At 52.3% G+C, this 16,970-nt stretch overlaps 8 protein-coding genes across 8 annotated transcripts; 1 reads left to right on the top strand and 7 right to left on the bottom strand.

Annotated features, from left to right (window-relative positions):
- Window positions 1–1,624: 1,624 nt before the first annotated feature.
- Window positions 1,625–2,982, bottom strand: CKM354_001041300 (uncharacterized protein; the record flags this gene model as incomplete). Its single annotated transcript, XM_044805870.1, has 2 exons — window positions 1,625–2,602; window positions 2,860–2,982. The coding sequence occupies 2 exons, from the start codon at window positions 2,980–2,982 to the stop codon at window positions 1,625–1,627; spliced, it is 1,101 nt and encodes a 366-aa protein (XP_044661805.1).
- Window positions 2,983–3,939: 957 nt separating this feature from the next.
- On the bottom strand, window positions 3,940–4,863 carry CKM354_001041200 (uncharacterized protein; the record flags this gene model as incomplete). The annotated part of the gene is made up of 1 exon (XM_044805869.1): window positions 3,940–4,863. One exon carries the CDS (start codon window positions 4,861–4,863, stop codon window positions 3,940–3,942), a length of 924 nt encoding a protein of 307 aa, XP_044661804.1.
- A 33-nt stretch (window positions 4,864–4,896) lies between these two features.
- CKM354_001041100 (uncharacterized protein) lies at window positions 4,897–5,378 on the bottom strand (the record flags this gene model as incomplete). The annotated part of the gene is made up of 2 exons (XM_044805868.1): window positions 4,897–5,217; window positions 5,313–5,378. 2 exons carry the CDS (start codon window positions 5,376–5,378, stop codon window positions 4,897–4,899), a joined length of 387 nt encoding a protein of 128 aa, XP_044661803.1.
- Window positions 5,379–5,810: 432 nt separating this feature from the next.
- CKM354_001041000 (uncharacterized protein) lies at window positions 5,811–6,941 on the bottom strand (the record flags this gene model as incomplete). The annotated part of the gene is made up of 1 exon (XM_044805867.1): window positions 5,811–6,941. One exon carries the CDS (start codon window positions 6,939–6,941, stop codon window positions 5,811–5,813), a length of 1,131 nt encoding a protein of 376 aa, XP_044661802.1.
- A 673-nt stretch (window positions 6,942–7,614) lies between these two features.
- On the bottom strand, window positions 7,615–8,933 carry CKM354_001040900 (uncharacterized protein; the record flags this gene model as incomplete). Its single annotated transcript, XM_044805866.1, has 4 exons — window positions 7,615–7,647; window positions 7,707–8,150; window positions 8,207–8,778; window positions 8,852–8,933. The coding sequence occupies 4 exons, from the start codon at window positions 8,931–8,933 to the stop codon at window positions 7,615–7,617; spliced, it is 1,131 nt and encodes a 376-aa protein (XP_044661801.1).
- Window positions 8,934–9,926: 993 nt separating this feature from the next.
- CKM354_001040800 (uncharacterized protein) lies at window positions 9,927–11,225 on the bottom strand (the record flags this gene model as incomplete). The annotated part of the gene is made up of 1 exon (XM_044805865.1): window positions 9,927–11,225. One exon carries the CDS (start codon window positions 11,223–11,225, stop codon window positions 9,927–9,929), a length of 1,299 nt encoding a protein of 432 aa, XP_044661800.1.
- Window positions 11,226–11,965: 740 nt separating this feature from the next.
- On the bottom strand, window positions 11,966–14,977 carry CKM354_001040700 (uncharacterized protein; the record flags this gene model as incomplete). The annotated part of the gene is made up of 1 exon (XM_044805864.1): window positions 11,966–14,977. One exon carries the CDS (start codon window positions 14,975–14,977, stop codon window positions 11,966–11,968), a length of 3,012 nt encoding a protein of 1,003 aa, XP_044661799.1.
- Window positions 14,978–15,374: 397 nt separating this feature from the next.
- On the top strand, window positions 15,375–16,850 carry CKM354_001040600 (serine--tRNA ligase SES1; the record flags this gene model as incomplete). Its single annotated transcript, XM_044805863.1, has 1 exon — window positions 15,375–16,850. The coding sequence occupies one exon, from the start codon at window positions 15,375–15,377 to the stop codon at window positions 16,848–16,850; it is 1,476 nt and encodes a 491-aa protein (XP_044661798.1).
- Window positions 16,851–16,970: the final 120 nt, after the last annotated feature.

The raw sequence follows: 16,970 nt of genomic DNA, 5'->3' as shown, positions 1-16,970 counted from the left end.
ACCGAGCGAGCAGGGCTTCTGCTGCACATTGAGATCACGACAGCATTTCTAGCGCGGAACAGACTCTCCCTGCCATGTGGCACCTCCTGCTGAGCGTCCCATCTGCGAACTTCGCTCTGCGCTGCTGCATGCTTTGCCACATCACCAACTCAAACTCGAAACCCTCGCAATGGCAATGCTCCACAGTCTGCCTGCCACGAGGCCTCTGCAGACGCTTCACGCATCCGACTTTGCGGCGTGACGGCAATTGGGACTAGTCAGCTGCACGTAGACGAATCTCTGCGACTCTAAGGCATAGCAGACGACCCGTCGAACTCCTCAAGAAGCCGCTCTTTCAACCCCTGCGATAGACGCGCGATTCCTTCGCCGCGTTCTAGTTAGACGAATGCTGTGAGACTGCCAAGGCTTTCAGCTGAATGATCGGATCGAGATCACGCTCGAGTGCACGGTGCCTGATTGTGCTTCCACAACCTTCTACGTATCCTCTCGTTTCCTGGCCCCAAGAAAACTTGCAACGTCTTACTTGGGACCGGTCTGCCGAAGCCGCATGCAAGGACGAACTACTTACAATTGCCTCGCGCCCATGCATCGCATGAAGACGGCAAGCCGAGACAGAAACACTAACGCATCGATGACCTGAAATGCCACCAGTCGCTGTCAAGCTGAGCTGCAGCGTCAGCACCATTTACTGGGTATCTAGCTACCGCCGACGAAGGTTCAAAGAAGATGCCGCATAATCATCTTGGCCTGACCTTCGTGAACATGCATCGCACCCGATTGTCCATCTACCGGGCTCTTGCCCCGTCCGCTCATTCTACTATTCCGCTGATAGGCAATGCCGAGCCCTTGAATCTGGGAAGGTTTGACAAGGTTTACCGTCGACAAGGTGCTACGACGGATATTTGTTGACTCGTTCGCTCGATAGCACGTGTGCAGACGTGTCCAGGTTACATTCGCCATTCAGAGCTGTGAATACATGTAGCCAATGAAACAAGGGACACACTTGGGTGTCTTCAAATATGCCCTTCGCATGCCACTATTGAAGCTTCACATACACCCGAGCCTCATTGACGGGAAGGGTACGGGAATGAGAGAAAGGAGAGACTATGCAAGTATACTTTCACAATCTTCCTTGCGCTGAAAGCAAGGTATAGCTCTGGTCGCGGTTCCAGGAGTTCCCGCCGACTCGCGATCTGTTCCGTCCGAGCACTTTGTCGGCAGCGACCACAATCTCTTCCGCGCTCAGCGATTCCTCCGGGAGACATCTTGTATCGTGTCTCGGCTCTTCCAAATACCGTGCGCAGAGGCCGCAAAGACCATCTTGGATGTCGCTGCTGTATCTGCCCTTCCAACGATACGATCCTGGCTTCGAGGACGATAAAGGTCTCGTCCATCTGGGGACACTGATGTGCGGTGGTGAGGATGTCTTCCGTGCCATGCCTCAGCAAGCTTGAACATGGTCGCTGCTGCTTAATCGTGGTGCGCGAGGACCTGCAAGCCTGACCGCTTCTGTCGATATTTCCACTCGACAGATTCGTCATGTTTTGGACCTGGAACGACATAGACAAACGTCGATTTTTAAAGTCCAGATTACCAACGTCAGATCATGATGCCTCGCGCACAATTATCGCGATCGGTTGAGTGTCTTCAACTTGTCGATCGAACCCTTGACCGACCAGAAGCGAGACTGATTTACAGCTGTCACTGCTTGTGCCAAGCACCGCGACCAGTACGGCGCAACTCGGACCCCGGTTCCAGTGTGCTGAGTAGGTTCTGGGACATTTTCATCGCTCACGATAACTTCCTCCACCCCTTCCAGCTTGCCAACCACCCAAGTCTTGAAGATTCCGTCACCTTGCCACTCGACCGACTCCGCACGTTGAGCCAGAGCAACAAACTGTCCCAGCCCATCCACATCGTCCAACTTGCTAAGGTCTGTCGAAGCGGTATCCGTGCCAGAAACAACCTTTTGACAAAGTGCTTCGAAGTCCTTCTTCTGTGGCAAGCTGAAAACTAGCTTGCGGAGAACGATAGAGTCCAACATCCTGCCAAGGCTAGGCAGCTTCTTGTCCCAGAATTGTTCCCAAGCATAAAGGTCCATGGTCATGTGTAGATAACGGATTTGCTTCAGTGCGTCTTCCCCTCTGTCTTGTAGTCCCCTGTAGAGTGTCGGGAGGCATCCAAAGTGAAATTTGTTCAATCCGTAGAAGACTGGCAAAGCTTCGTGATGGATTTGCTTGGAGACCCGTAGAACGGCTAAAGCTTCATGCATTGGAGGAAGAAGCAAGACCGATTCTCTGTACTGCCCCTGCTCTATCCATGAAGTAGATTCCAGGACGAGTCGCTCACTCGGATGCACCAACCGCCAGGGAAAGACGTAGTCCTCCTCGGCCCTGGAAAGACCTGGCTCAGGATAGACGAGCAACATCTTATAGACCTTCTCGCGCAATTCTGCGGGTAGTGCCATAAACTTGAAAGTTCCTTCACGCGGAGGCTCAAGACATTGGCAAAGATAGGCTCGTGCAGCGGACACCGAGATTTTCAGATCCACCTCGCCGTGCATGTTGTATGTGCGCTTCACCAGAGGGAGGTCAAAAGCGCGCTGAGCTTCGAAAAATCGTCAGGGGAGATATCAAAACCAGCGTCTTCACCGTGCTCTCTAGATTTCGCGGCAGCCTTCGTGTACTCATCGATGGCGATGTCGCGGTAGTATTGGAACGTCCGGAGGATCCAGCAGTGTACCTCAGTCTGAGTCATCTCTTCCTTGTTTGACATCACGAAGGCGAAAACAATGAGTTGTCCTGTCGTGAAAGGTGGCTCCCAGTCCACGCCGTGTCAGGGCTCCGCATTTGTCTTCACCCACGGCTCGATCAATGCTGCGACTTCTTCGCGCAGTGGCGTTGGCTCCTTGGTTGGCACAAATTTCAGTGTCGCAGTGGGTCCCGTGTCGGGCTCGTCGCCGCCTGGTGCTCCAGCGGACATGTTCGTTGCGGCGATCTTGGATGGTGGCAGGACTTGTCGTGTGTGTGTTGCGGGTCTGTGTTATCAATGAACGAAAGAGAGAACGTTGATGCGAAATATGCGCAGTGCACTGGTACGAGTGCGGTGACTAAGTTTCGGCGAACAGGAAATGGAAATGTTGGCGTGACAGCACTGGAAGGAGGGTCATCAGTCACCCAGGCAACCACTCATATGTTTGCAAGCAAAGCGAAGTGAAGGACAGCGGAAGTCTTGGCGCGTTCCCCTTTCCACATCGTTGCTTGTCGCGTTATGTTCGTCGCGTGGCTTGGTGGTATGTTGTGCCATGTTGTCGTACATTGTTGCGTGTTGGTTGCGACGTCTGAAGGAGAAAGCCAATTCGAAGGCATCTGCGAAGTGGGAGAGGCAGTTACGAAGCAAAAGGTGCCTACAACCGTACGTGACTGCACTCAGAAGTAGCTGGTTCCACGAGGGTTGGGAAGGAGGCAACCTGGGCGTTGCGCGTGCCGAAAGGAAAACAACTGCCTCTTTGTGTCTATCTCAGTGAATGATGGTACCACCGGCACTGGATATATGTACATGGAACAGATACGTGCGAGCTTGTCGTCAGACTCGATTGATCAAAGTGCTATTATTAACCGCTACTTCGTGCCCCGCTACTGTGTCAGGAGCTAGTCAAATCTCGCTCTTGCGGAATAAAGAAACCACCATCACCTTCCAAAGCATGCTACTGGATCTGCAAGGAACGGTTCTTCTTTCTCAAATCCTGCCCTCTTCATTTACGCCCCTAAACGATGGTGTGCGATACAACACTGCGAACGCTCTCGAAGTTCTTCCGTAAAGTCTTCCAATTCAACGCCGGCTTCTCAACGACTGATTGTGCTCGGAACGCACAGCTGATCAGTTCTTGCCTTACCCATCCTCAAGCCGCACCATATCTCACACTTCGTGTCCAACCGCTCAGTCATCCATATTTTCGTCCTCAGTACACTCTGGCATTTCCTCCTCGCTGTCAATCTTCTGTCGCAGCCAATCTCCAAGGAAGCCCGGCCCCTGAATTTCGAGGTGCTTGGTACGTCTTGCTACAGCAACAATGTCCCACAGTTCTGCAAGCGGGTCGAGCTTCTCCAACTGAGCTTCAGTAGGAGTTTTAGACTCCCATTCATTTGATCCGGTGCAGAAGTGCCAGAATGAGCTGTGAAGCGGGACCAGCAAGACGAGGTTTTTCGGGGACAGCTGTCGGTATCCCTGCAGCGAGCGGCGACTACTGGAGTGGTCTTGCATAACGATGCGGATGTCTTGGATGTTCTTGATGGTCTTGTACGTCATCTTCGTGATGGCAGTGCGGAGATGATCGAGTGAGCCGAATCGGAATTTGTTTTGCCCGTAGAACAAAGGCAGCGCCTCGTCGCGCATCTGCTTCGAAACACCTAGCAGGGCGAGAGTCTTCTCGAGAGGCTCCACCACGATCCGATTGTGCTGTCCACTGAACAACGTTCCGTATGCCGGTTCCACCTGGTCCTCGCGAGACAGCAAACCGAGCTTACGCGATTCCGAACTCGATGAACCAGTACCTCGATCACCGATCGTGAGAGCAGGCTTGGGGAAGACTAGAAGCATCTTCAGTATCTTCTCACGGAGCTCCGAAGGCAGTCCCATGAAGTTGAAAGTTCCTTGCCTTGGAGGAGTTAGACGATCGCGCAAGTAGGCACGCGCAGCACCGGAAGTTATCGTATACAAGTCCATGCCTGCCTCTTCTCCAGTGCCCACAACGAACGTCAAAGGAAGCTCAAAGTCCTTCATAGCATTCTGGAAGCCGTCAATGACATCCTCGAGACGAACACCAATTGATCCAATTGGGTCGTTGATTTGAGTGTCGAGCATAAGTGAGTATTCCACCATGGCTCCAACGCCGTATTACTGGAAGGCCGCAAGGATCTCAGCATGTATTTCCTTTCGCCGAAGGGCCAGCAGATCGTTGAGCACGAGGATAATCACGATCAGTTCGCCGGCGGTGAAGGGTGGTGGGTTATCAGCATCATCCCGCCATGGTTCAATGAGCTCCAGGACTTCTTCCTTCAGGGGGCGAAGCTTAGCAGTAGGTTGAAACTTCAGCTTGATGGAAACAGGGCCGATGCGAGATGCGGGCATTGCGACGCCCTTCAACTCGACGGCATTCGATGGACGGACGTCCATGACGGACAACGCGTTGCGGGAGCGTTGTTGAGCGAACGGTTTCTGACGATGATGTTGATGGGACCGATGCAACGATGAGCAGTCGAGTTGTGTTGTTCAATATTTTGCGCGTTCCCGGTTGAGCAGTGATGTTGTACTTCAACGCCAAGTTCGAAGGTTGAAGTAGAGTTCGTGCTGTTGATGTAGCTCGAGTGAAGGGACATTCGCCAAGCAAGTGAATGAGCATCGTGCCAAGGAGTGAATCAGCACCAGGTACATCAGCAAACGAATCGATGAACCTTACGAAGTGTAGTGTAAAGAGATTTCTGTCTGCGTGCTTTCTGGAAGGGCCGTGTCATCAAACTCTACGAATGCGGAAGTGTACTCCTTGACGCACCCTATCACGTCAAGACCAATACCAAGGTGCGGTTCTCACCACTCTGCTAAAATTTCAGAGTGACATCGCAAGCGATCTGAAATACTGCCTCGTGGACAGTGCATGGGAATGTTGTGAGTCTGCCTTGCCGTATCCCTTATCTAGGGCATTTGCAGACTCTGTCTTGACGCCGCAAGTGCCATGCTAGCAGAACCTACGCTTGATCGAATTGACCAGAACGCTCCTTGCCTCTCTCTGCCTCCTACTTCGTCAGCATCATTTACGTCCCAGTTTTCTTTATCTTCTTTCTGAACCAGTTACTCAACAAGAAACCGTCACCCTTCACCTCAACGCTCGCTGCACGGTTCGCAAGATCGGCAACCTCCTGTAGCGCCAAAGATTGATCAAATCGGCGCAGGTTTTCCTCCTCGGACTTGCCACGCATCATGCGACCCTGAAAACCCGCGCTTACTACGTGTAGAACTACTTTAGCGGGGAAAATATGTGGCAAAAAGGCGGAAAGTCCTCCGCAGTCGGTACCGGTAGCTAGCACAGCGATGTGCAGAATTCGAATCTCCTCCATGGTCTTGGTTGACATTCGTCTCAGCACTTTGAGCAGCGTGTCGATGGAGTCGAACTCCAGTGTATTATTGTGGTAGAAGACGGGCATTGCCTCGAAATAGATCTGTTTGCAGACACGAAACAGCACAGATGCCCTGGAGATCTTCTCGAGTGCCAGAGGAATATCTTCAGAAGCACTTATGACTACTCGTCCAATACCCACGTTCTTCAATCCTGCCTCAGGGGATCCCGTAACCATCTTGTAGATGTGCTCACGAAGCTCAGCGGGCAGGCCGAAGAAGTCGAAAGTTTCTTGCCTTGGTGGCTCCAACCAGCATTGCAAATAGATTCGAGCAGCTTTGCGATCGATCAAGTAAAATTTCTGTTCCCCCTGCGCAGAGCGCTTCAAGGGCAGATCCAGGTCCCTCATGGTTGATCCGAGGAGGATCTCCATACCGCGAGCCTGCGTATGATGAGGCAAATCGGAGCAGGTGATGGTCCTAGAGCTTTTCTGAACATACACAGGACGCAAGTACTCGGACAGTGCTTGGTCGCGGTAATGACCGAAAGTCTGATAGATCTTTCGATGAACTTCTTCAAGTGCCACAGGACCATCGTCAATCAAGATGAGCGCAATAACAACCAGCTCCCCTCGAGTGAAAGGAGGCGGCTCCGAGCTGTCTCGCCATGGCCCAACCAGCTGTAGCACCTCATCTCTCAATGGAGGAGGCTCCGGAGTAGGCTGATACACCAGAGCCGACGAGCGGGTTTGTGTAGTCAACGATGCTATTACGGCAACCTGAGAGTTGAGGCCCGCGGTAGTGGCAGCGTTGTGCTCGTTATAAGCCATTACGAAACCCTCCAAAGATCGAGTTGCGATGAGGTGTGATTGTGTGAGATGACCAATCCGATGATGCTCGATGTGGCAGGTGCACGTGAGTCGCACTGGACTGCAATGACAGCGAGCAGTGTGGTAGTGCCGTTGACCGCTTGTCGAGGAGAGTGAAAAAGCGAACCACGCCGCACGTTGATGGCTGTCTGTTCTGAAGGAGAGTGCATATGAAGTCCAAGAGGTGTAAGTTGGAATAAAGTTGCGAGGCGAGGCCAAAGTGGAAATTTGCAAATGTCAGATGTCTAGCAGCTTTCACGTGCGGCGAAAGTGACCTCAATTTGGACGTACGGATGAGTGAGAAAGGAGAATGCAGCATCAACCTATCAGTTGAAAAGTGGCAAGGCAGCAATGTAAGTGAGCAAGGCTCCTAAATGATTACAACCACAACACCACTTTATACTATGCAACCACCATTGATTGCCTCGTCATGGAGTGACGACACTGCAGGTAATATCCAAAGATCTGCTGTAATGCTGCTGCCATCATTCTCAGGCAGCGGACGAGGTAGCTGCTCCATCATTGACGTTTGTTCCATCGCCAGCAGTCATTCCCTCAGATGACCGCTAGCCGAGGCGGCTTACCTTTGCATGTTCGCAGGTCGATTTTTGAACCAACCCTGGACTGCTTTCCATCATGCATTCTCGGTAATGACGGCCTTTGCTAGCTGCTGGTGGGCGCTATTCACCTGCCCACAGTAGCTGCACTACTTCCAGCCTCATCAACCTGCCCCATCTCTGCCTTCTTAGTCCTTTCTTCAAGCCAGGCCCTCAAGAAGCCGTCGCCAAAGATCTGAAGGTGGTCGACGCTCTTTGCAAGAGTGACGAGTCCACCGAGGCCATTGCTACCATCGAGCTTGTGCACTCCCGCTGGGGCTGGAGAGGTCTTCCATTTGCTTGGATATCCTTCACCGTCGCAAAAGTCCCAAAAGTAGTCGCGGCACACTATTAGTGTAAGCTTCTTTGGAGAGAGCTTAACGATAGACTTGTTGAGTTCTTGCAATGCATTTTTGTGCAGGTCGGAATCTCTACATTCCATATCAATGCGAAGATCCTGGATCTGTTGGGCCGTCTCTTCTGTTATTACCTGAAGCGCCCTAATGAGCAATGGTAGCGAGTCGAAATGGAATGAGTTGTGGCCATAGAAGATCGGCAATGCCTCGTGGCGGATCTGCTTCGAGACACGCAAGATATTCAGGATGACGATGGGACTTCCTATCACGATACCGTTGTCTTCAATGCGTTTCCAGGCTGCTCCGTAATTCGGATTCTCCGTATCATCAGGAGTAGGGAGGCCCAGTCGGTGCATTTCCCTGTAACCGTCCCACTCGTCGATTTAGTTCTAGCCAGCACCAGCCCTGACTTCGGATAGATCAAAAGCATTCTACAGATCTTTTCCCGCAACTCAGCTGGTAGCTTCATGAAATGAAAAACACCTTTCCTAGCCGGCTCGAGTCTGTTGCGAAGGTAAAGGCGTGCAGCACCAGTGGTGATGCTGAACGTGTGGAACTCAAGATTGACGCGACGTTTCGAGTAATCCTTGAGATTTCCAATGCATGACGGATGTTCGAATTCTTCCACGGCGTCATAGAAATCTGGAAGGACCTCGGTTTCGTCGTCGTCATCATTATCACCGTCGTAGTCGCGATTGCGGTTGTATTCGGCAACGGTACAGCGTCTACGAGCCTGTGCTCGCACAGTCTCCCAGTTGTAGTAGTTGAATGTTGAGAGAATCTGGGTTTCCACGTCCTCGAGATACATCGGAGATCCGTCAATCACCAGCATCATCACAATCAATTCTCCAGTGGCGCCAGGGCCCAATCAACTCCAGCACTTCATCCTTCAGCGATGGCGGCTTGGAAGTAGGCTGACTGAACAGAGCTGTCGGAAGGAGTTGGCTGGGTTCGGAGCGCAATAGCGTCGCTTTCCAATGCAGCAGCAATAGGGGCATCATGTTTCCGTAAAACACCTTTGAGAAGCTTATGCAGACGAGTCGTAGCGGTGCTCGAGTGCTTGAAAGTCGGAGCGTGGCTGAATGTCGCAGTCGCCAATGAGTAGCACTTGATCAGTGATGTCACCCAGCAGTGGTGCGGCGTTGTAGCGAAGGTGCGGGTGAGCGACTGCTTGATCGGATCAGAGGTGCTGGAAGTGGCGGACTGGTTTGGTGAGAGTCAGGCTGCGATATTGATTGAAGATCGGGTGACAGCTCCGCGGTGGGCCACTGGTATCCAGAGGTTGCGAGAGTCATCAAACGTGACTCAGACCTAGTGGTGAATGCGCGGCAGCAAAAACACCGGAAGGCAACTGACACGCTGGCAGGCAGCAAGAGGCTGATCACGAAAGTCTCCGGCTCGGACGTTCACCCAGAGCTGCTGGGAGCTATTCAAGCTAGCTGTAAGGGGAACAAGGCAGCATGTGACGATGCAGACGTTTGGCGGCACCAAGCACGTGCCAACTGGCAGAGTTCCTGACCCCAGTAGCCTGGGAAGTTCTTAGAGCCCAGCAACACCACAAGAGAACATGTTAAGTATGTCATGAGAGTCAGCGGCAAGAATGTGGACAGCAGGAGTATGGGCAGTTAGACTGTCTCCCGCAATACATCACTCTAGCCTCATGCCGTGGATATTGTCCACAGACAGTCTAGACGGAAGGCCGCATGGAATGCGATCACAAAGACGTGATTGCGGCACAGCTCGTGTATGCCGATAATGTCCTTGTGTTTCTTGATCTGTGTAGCACAAGGAACAGCGGCTCCTCTCGTGGAAGCCTACGACCCAGTTCTATTTAGATCATGGACCTGCCAGCCCTTGCCTAATCGCTCTTCTGTCCGTCTACGTGCTTCGGACATAGACTGCCGCTGCATTCTGTTCCGCATCCTACTTCGGCCGTGAAGTCGTGTAATCGCCGAGCACGTACAGAGATTTGCTGTAATGGCAAGGCCACTGCCTTAGGATGCCGGAGAACCAGCTGCTCCACCATGACCATCAGTACCAGCATCGATACCTTCGTCCTGATCTGTGACTCCCTGCTGCACCTCCCCATTTCCATCCCCTTCCTGCGCCTCATTGCTTTCTGCAAGCTTCATGCGCAGCCAATCCCCCATAAACCCATCACCTAAGATCTCGAGATGCTTTGCTTGCTTCGCCATCGTTAGAAGACCATTCAGTCCCTCAACGCTGTCGAGGGCCATCATCTCTTGTGTCGTCGCGGGTCTGTTCTCGCTACTATCTCCGCAGCATTTGTACCAGAACCATGTATCGAGCGGCGCGATCAGAACAAGTGACTTCGGCGAAAGCTCAGAGAGAAGCCTGTCAAGTCCTTCCAGCGCATGCAGGTCGTTAATGAACTTGTGTTTTTCCAGAACGACACGGAGGTCCCCGATTTGCTTGATAGCCTCATTACCCATCGTGCGAAGCGTATCGTTAAGGTGCTTGAGAGAACCGAATTGGAAAGTGTTGCGCCCATAAAATACAGGTAGTGCCTCATGGCGAATCTGCTTTGAGACTTTGAGGATGTCGAGCGTCTCAGCCAGACCCTTCACATCGAAATTAATGGTTGGAAGTGTATGAGAACCGCCAGCTGCCGGAAGCTCTGCCTCAGCGTCATCTCGAGACTGTACACCTAGTTGACCCTCCCAATCGCAGAGCACTTGACTGTCTATTATAAGACCAGGTTTCGGATAGACCAAGAGCATCTTATAGATCTTCTCCCGGAGTTCTGGAGGTAGCGCCATGAAGTCAAAAGTGCCGTCTCGCTCCGGCTCGAGTATGTCGCGCAGACAAACCCGTGCAGCCTCAGCAGAGATGGTAAACTCGGCTTCGAAGTCTGTCAACGTTCTTCCGTTGTCGAGAAGCCGATTGCACGTCAACGGAATGTCAAACTCCCTTACAGTTTCGTAGAGGCCATGAATGCTGTGTTCGAATGGACCATCATAGTCGCTTTCCAGGGTGGTCGTGCCATGTGCCATGCGGTGGTACTTGCTTCTTTCCTCCTGTACCTCGCCCGCGAACATCAATAGAGCCTCGTCAGCGAAGTATCCGAAACTCCGGAGAATGTTGTAGTGGATGCTCTGCATAGTCTGCGGTCTCAGGTCCTGCATCACGAGCATCATGACAATCAGTTCGCTCGTAGTATACGGCGGCTTGTCCTCACTGAAGCGCCACGGTCGGATCACCTCCACCACTTCATCCTTCAGGGGACGAACTGGCTCAGTGGGCTCGAAGGTCGGGCGCTTTGGTGGGGCCATGGTGTAGGATAGAACGTGCGCAGTAGTACGACCCGTTGTATCCAAGATCACAGGTGTCTCCGACGCCATCCTGGTCTTTGTGTTCGTCTGGTCGGATGTCAACCGTTGGGGGGATGTTCAGGCTTCGGAGTCGATGGTTGGAATGGACTCGATGTGAGTGCGATAAGGGTTGTGTATTGCAGGTTCGGCTTGCGCAGCTTGTACTCGCAACTCGAAACAAAAGGATAGTGACTTGGCGTGATATCTCTGATGGACGTGGAGGTCGACCGACTGAAAAACTAAAAGTGGCATTCGGATTCGGCAAAGATGCTCCACTTGCAGCGGTGAATGGCTGCTAAATTCACTGCGGGAAGCACTGACGTGCATGTGACAATGTATGGTGGCAAAGTCTTGCATCATGCTACGTTCCGCGGTCGAAAATCGTACCTTTATAGCTATTTGAATGTGCGTATACTTGATCCCAATGGGTGTCGGGTCGGACGAAGTGTATTGTAATGCTGCAGTCTCCACGACGGGTGTTTCCGCGTCTTGGATGACCCGTTTTCCGCGCTGCTTGTAATATAGGAAGGAGTCAGCTTGGTCAAGGCACGTTTGTTCCAGTGCTTGCCTAATAGGAACGCGAGCTGTTTGGAGGACCCATATCGCTCAACGGTGCGCCGTCGCTCCTTTCGATGTTGCAAACCTTCATACCTTACGGTGGTCTAATATGTAATCCATAGATACTCAATCTCATGCTAATGCTATGCCGCACCAGCCCACTCCCGCTCTCCAACAAATAAAGTACGCTCCCGGGTATCATCAAACAATGTCGCTCCAAGAAAATGCAATTTCAGCTTCTCCTCTCCTCGATCATGCCCTTCGCAAAGTTCCAGCACCCTCCAATCATAAACCTCAATTCGTTCTCGAAACTTTCCCTCATTCAATCCTCGAATCTGTCGAAGCATCCCTCTCGTAGCCCGTGTCCGCCTACTCTCCACAAGAACGATCTTGCGCATATCTTGATGTGACTGACTCTCAGATACAATCTGAGACAGAGCCGAGTGCGAGAACGAATTGCGATCCCAGTGGGCCAGCGCTGGTGTAATCGTGGCGTGGTGCGAGCCAAGCAAGTTATCCACGATATACGGAGTCGCTTCGATGCAGGGCGTGAGGAATACCACGGCATCTCGAAATGGGCACCTGCTGCTTCGTGCGCACCGTGATCGTGAGCGATCACGATTCGCCTGTGAGTGCTGAGCGTCTCGCTCAGGCAGATGAGTGACAGGAGCAATAGTGTTCATGATCGCACTGGCAGGTACGACAGGCCGAGAGGAGATCTGCTGCGGTTTGCTCCGACGCTGTTGCTGCGCAGTACCATTTGCTATGTTAGTAATCTCGCTCAAAGGCGACGAAGGCACTCGATTCGACCTTGGCTGCAAGCTCGGCTCGGACTTCTCCAGACAGACTCGCTTGATCGGGCTACTCAGCGTTGAGACCTCTGTCAGCGATCTCTTTCTGCTTGAAGCATGTTGTACCTCAGGACGGCGCCTGGCTGACGATGACATGATTGCCGAACTGGTGCTAGTGTTGAGAAAGCTCGTCCTCAAAGTTGGTGTGTCCAGCACTGAAGTCTCTGGCTTGCCAATCGTCCTCGAAGCCGGAGAGACTGTCGATCTGGACGACCTCGACAAACTCTCCCTCTCAATCTTCTTCTTGCAGCTGCGCTCCAGCTTGTCCATCCACCTCTGCATTTCTTGCGACTCAGAATCTGAAGGCGCAGCTCGAGACGCTTTGCCCTTCCGCTGAAGTTCCTCAAAGGTCACACAATCCAGCCAGTCGCGATCTTCATGCAGCTTCTTGACACGAGGATGACGAAGCATGAGATAGGTACAATTCGATGGCTTCTCATACCCAGATCCAAGTACCTCGAACACGAGTGGCCTGTCGAACAGCACCGACATTTTGATCGCGCTAGTACCATCGGTTTCAATGTCTGCTGTTTGGTTGGCGGATCCAGGTATGATTGCTCTGAGATTTCCTAGGACATTAGCAGTCTCCAGTATTGCTTGCGGAATACATCTCTCCTGCTCAATGGAGCCAACGTGCGTGAACTTAGGCCGCGCACCATACATGCGAACCTCTTCCTTATTCAATAGGCAGCCGAGATGAAAGGTTGTCCACTTGATGAAGGCCTTGCCGCCAGCTGTGGCAGCTTGTTGTGCGTTGTAGCTCGCACCAATCACTGCGAAGTCTTCTTCATCTCCAGCGCCCGCGATATAGTCCTTCTTCAGCTTAATGTAGCTGTGGCTATAACTCGCAGGATTCGCTTCGATGGAGAAATACGGCACATAACAAGGCTTTAATACGACGCCCTCGGATCTCTTCGCATTGGCCATCGAGAAGTGCTGCAGCAGCAGCTCTTTAGCTCTCTCTGGCTGCGCGAAGTCGATCTTCGTCCAGTCAGCACCCATAGCTCGCCCATGAATCTTCTTGTACGTCTCTCGTAGCCATATCCGCCGCTCATCGATCGGTTTGTTCATGGTGATTTCTTCGTCGAGCAGCAGCAAGTCGAAGAACACAATGGCGAGATGCTCATGTGCCTTTGGCAGTGAGTCTTGATCAGCGCCAATGGACACACCTGATCGCAGAACATGCTTCCGGATCTCCTCAAATGGCAGAATGCGATCCTCCTGGTCAGAGAACACAACGAGCTCGGCGAGGAGAATTGCATGCTTTTTGAACCTGCAGTCAGGCTTCCCGAGACGCAGAGACTGCACCAACGTGTCGTGTATACCGCGTCGATCTCGCGTTGAATCCTTGCCACTCTTGGAGAAGATCTTGATGCAGTGCAAAGGGTTTGTGGACCTTTGCAGGTCGATGTGAATCTCGCAATACTCACCATCGTACTTTCGTTCCAGCACCCATGGTTTCGATCCCATCATTCGCATGCAAGAGTCAATGCTTCGACCTTTGTGGAAATGCGGCCTGCTAATCTTTGTCCCTACAACAGGTCGGAGTATTTGAGCATCAGCGATACTCTTGCGATGAAGAGCTTCAGATCTCCGATCTGGCGTGTCTGGGTACTTGTGCAAGGCTGTCTTGAGCAATGTCATAGCCGCTTCAAAGTCGCACTGGAAGCGAAGCAGATCTGGCAGCAGGAAATGAAAAGCTTTGAGGAAAATGTTGTCGTCGCACTGAAGTGGTCGAAAGTCCTTGAGTATGAGTCGAATCAGCCACTTGCCTTCCACTGGACTCGCCCGGTTGAAGACATTGCTGAGGACTTTGTCTCGAGTTTCCGATGATCCAAGTGGCAGCCTGGGTACTGTCGGATCAGAGAAGACGGAATGCCCAGCCAATGACTGCAGCATGGAATCAACATCGTCGACTATCAGGGCAGGAATGGCAGGCGGCCCTCCTTCTGCATGCACTCTTTCAAAGCATTTTGCAAGGTCGCCAGCTCCCGGTTCGTTGTAGGCAGCGAGAAGCTTTTTTTGTGCTATCGAGAAACCAAGTGCGCGCCCCAAAGTCCTGCAAAGGCGATCTGCCTGAAGCCCGTATACTCGATCTGTTCGCCAGTGCGGTAATAGTGTGGAGAGAAGACCACAAGAGCCTTCAATGTCAAGATCATTGATCTGTCGGCGATGGGACGCGAACCAGTGGCTCACGAGTTCCTTGTATCGCTCTGGCTTCTCGGAAGAGAGCAGCTTCTCGTGTAGCTCAACATACTCCAGTCGCTCCAATAATACGCATACCTCTTTGAATGGAAATGACATGCTCGATAAGATGCTGGTTGTGTATGGCGGAGGAATGATACGCTATAGTCTCCGGAGAATATTGCGTGATCATAATGAGTGTGGAGCTCCGATAGAGCCAAAGGTTCGTCCAAGTGAATCTGAGGAAGGCACAAGTGAGATGGGGATGAAGGACGCAAGGGAAGTGGCGACGCGTGATCGCGTGATGGAGCGCGTCGCGGAGTGAGCAACAAAGAAACAGACACCGCGAATCAGATGCGGACGCAGTCAGCTCCGACGCCTGCCCCACCACATTTGTCCCGCCAGCATTGGAGACAGCCAGTCCGAGTCACACGAAACTGCTGGCTCATACTCTCGACGCCCTCTTCTGATCGAACTCCGATACACTCACAGAGACTATACCAAGACATACGCCATCATGTTGGACATCAACGATTTCATCAAGGACCGCGGCGGAAATCCCGAAAAGATCAAAGAGTCACAGCGAAGACGGCATGCTCCAGAAGAGGTGGTTGACGAAGTCATTGCCCTGTTTGAGGATCACAGAAAGACACAATATGCTGCAGGTACAGAAATGGGCGCAAAGATCAACGCTGTGCAAAAGGCCATGGGCGCAAACAAGAAAGCAAAAGGCGATCCAGAAGAGTTCAAGGCTTTGGTAAAGCAGAAGGAGGAGCTGGCCAAGGAAAAGGCAGAACTCGAAAAACAGGCAGCAGACAAGCAGAAGGAACTTTTGAAAAAGGCCAAGAGCATCGGAAACTATGTCCACGACAGCGTGCCCATTTCTGACAACGAAGACAACAACGCCATCATCCGCACGTGGGCACCCGAAGGAGTCGAGGTTTCAAAGAAGGACTGCATGTCGCACCACGAGGTTCTCACGCGGATAGACGGCTATGACCCAGAACGCGGTGTGAAGATTGTTGGACATCGCGGCTACTGCTTGACTGGCTACGGTCTGTTCCTCAACCTGGCTCTTATCAATTACGGCCTGGAGTTCCTCTTCAACAAAGGCTACAAGCCCAATCAGCCACCATTCTTCATGCTGCGTGAAGCCATGGCCAAGACTGCACAACTCGAGCAATTCGATGAGGAGCTGTACAAGGTGACAGAAAAGGAGAACGACCCTGCCACTGATAAGTATCTGATCGCAACCTCCGAGCAGCCTATTTCTGCTCTACACGAGGGCGAATGGCTGAACCCAACGGACCTTCCAATCAAGTACGCCGGCTACTCAACTTGTTTCCGCAAAGAAGCTGGCTCGCACGGCAAAGACGCGTGGGGCATTTTCCGTGTCCACCAATTCGAAAAGATCGAGCAATTCATCTTCTGCAGCCCTGAGAAATCATGGGAGCACTTTGACGAAATGATCAACACTTCAGAAGAGTTCTACAAGTCCCTGAAAATTCCATACCAAGTCGTCGCAATTGTCTCCGGCGCGCTGAACAACGCCGCTTCCAAGAAGTTCGACCTCGAAGCCTGGTTCCCCTTCCAGGGCGAGTACAAGGAACTTGTCTCCTGCTCCAACTGCACAGACTACCAAACGCGCGAACTCGAAGTGCGATTCGGACAGAAGAAGCAGACCGACGCCAGCTTCCAAAAGTCATACGTTCACGCTCTCAACTCCACACTCTGCGCCACTGAGCGAGCCTTGTGCTGCGTGCTGGAGAACTATCAACGTGAAGACGGCATCGAAGTGCCCGAGGTTTTGCGCAAATACATTCCGGGTCAGCCAGAGTTCTTGCCATACGTCAAGGAACTGCCCAAGGATTCTACTTCGCTCAAGGCCAAGGGTGTCGCTGATCAGAAGAAGGGCGGTGGTAAGCCGCAGCTTCCAGCTGAGGGAGAGGTCGTTTCGCGGCCGAAGGCTGTCGCTGAGGAGAAGCGTTCATAGACACGTTCAGGTCGAACAGCATGTTGACAGGAATGAAAGTCCATTATCAGGAGGGGATGACCGTACGCTTGCAGCATCCGCAACAATCGTCGGCAATTCTGTCTCGACTTCATGACTTGT

Source organism: Cercospora kikuchii, assembly GCF_019650295.1.
Source record: "Cercospora kikuchii DNA, contig_00007, whole genome shotgun sequence".
In the NCBI taxonomy this organism is placed as follows: Eukaryota; Fungi; Ascomycota; class Dothideomycetes; order Mycosphaerellales; family Mycosphaerellaceae; genus Cercospora; species Cercospora kikuchii.
This window is presented reverse-complemented; position numbering and strand designations above follow the sequence as displayed.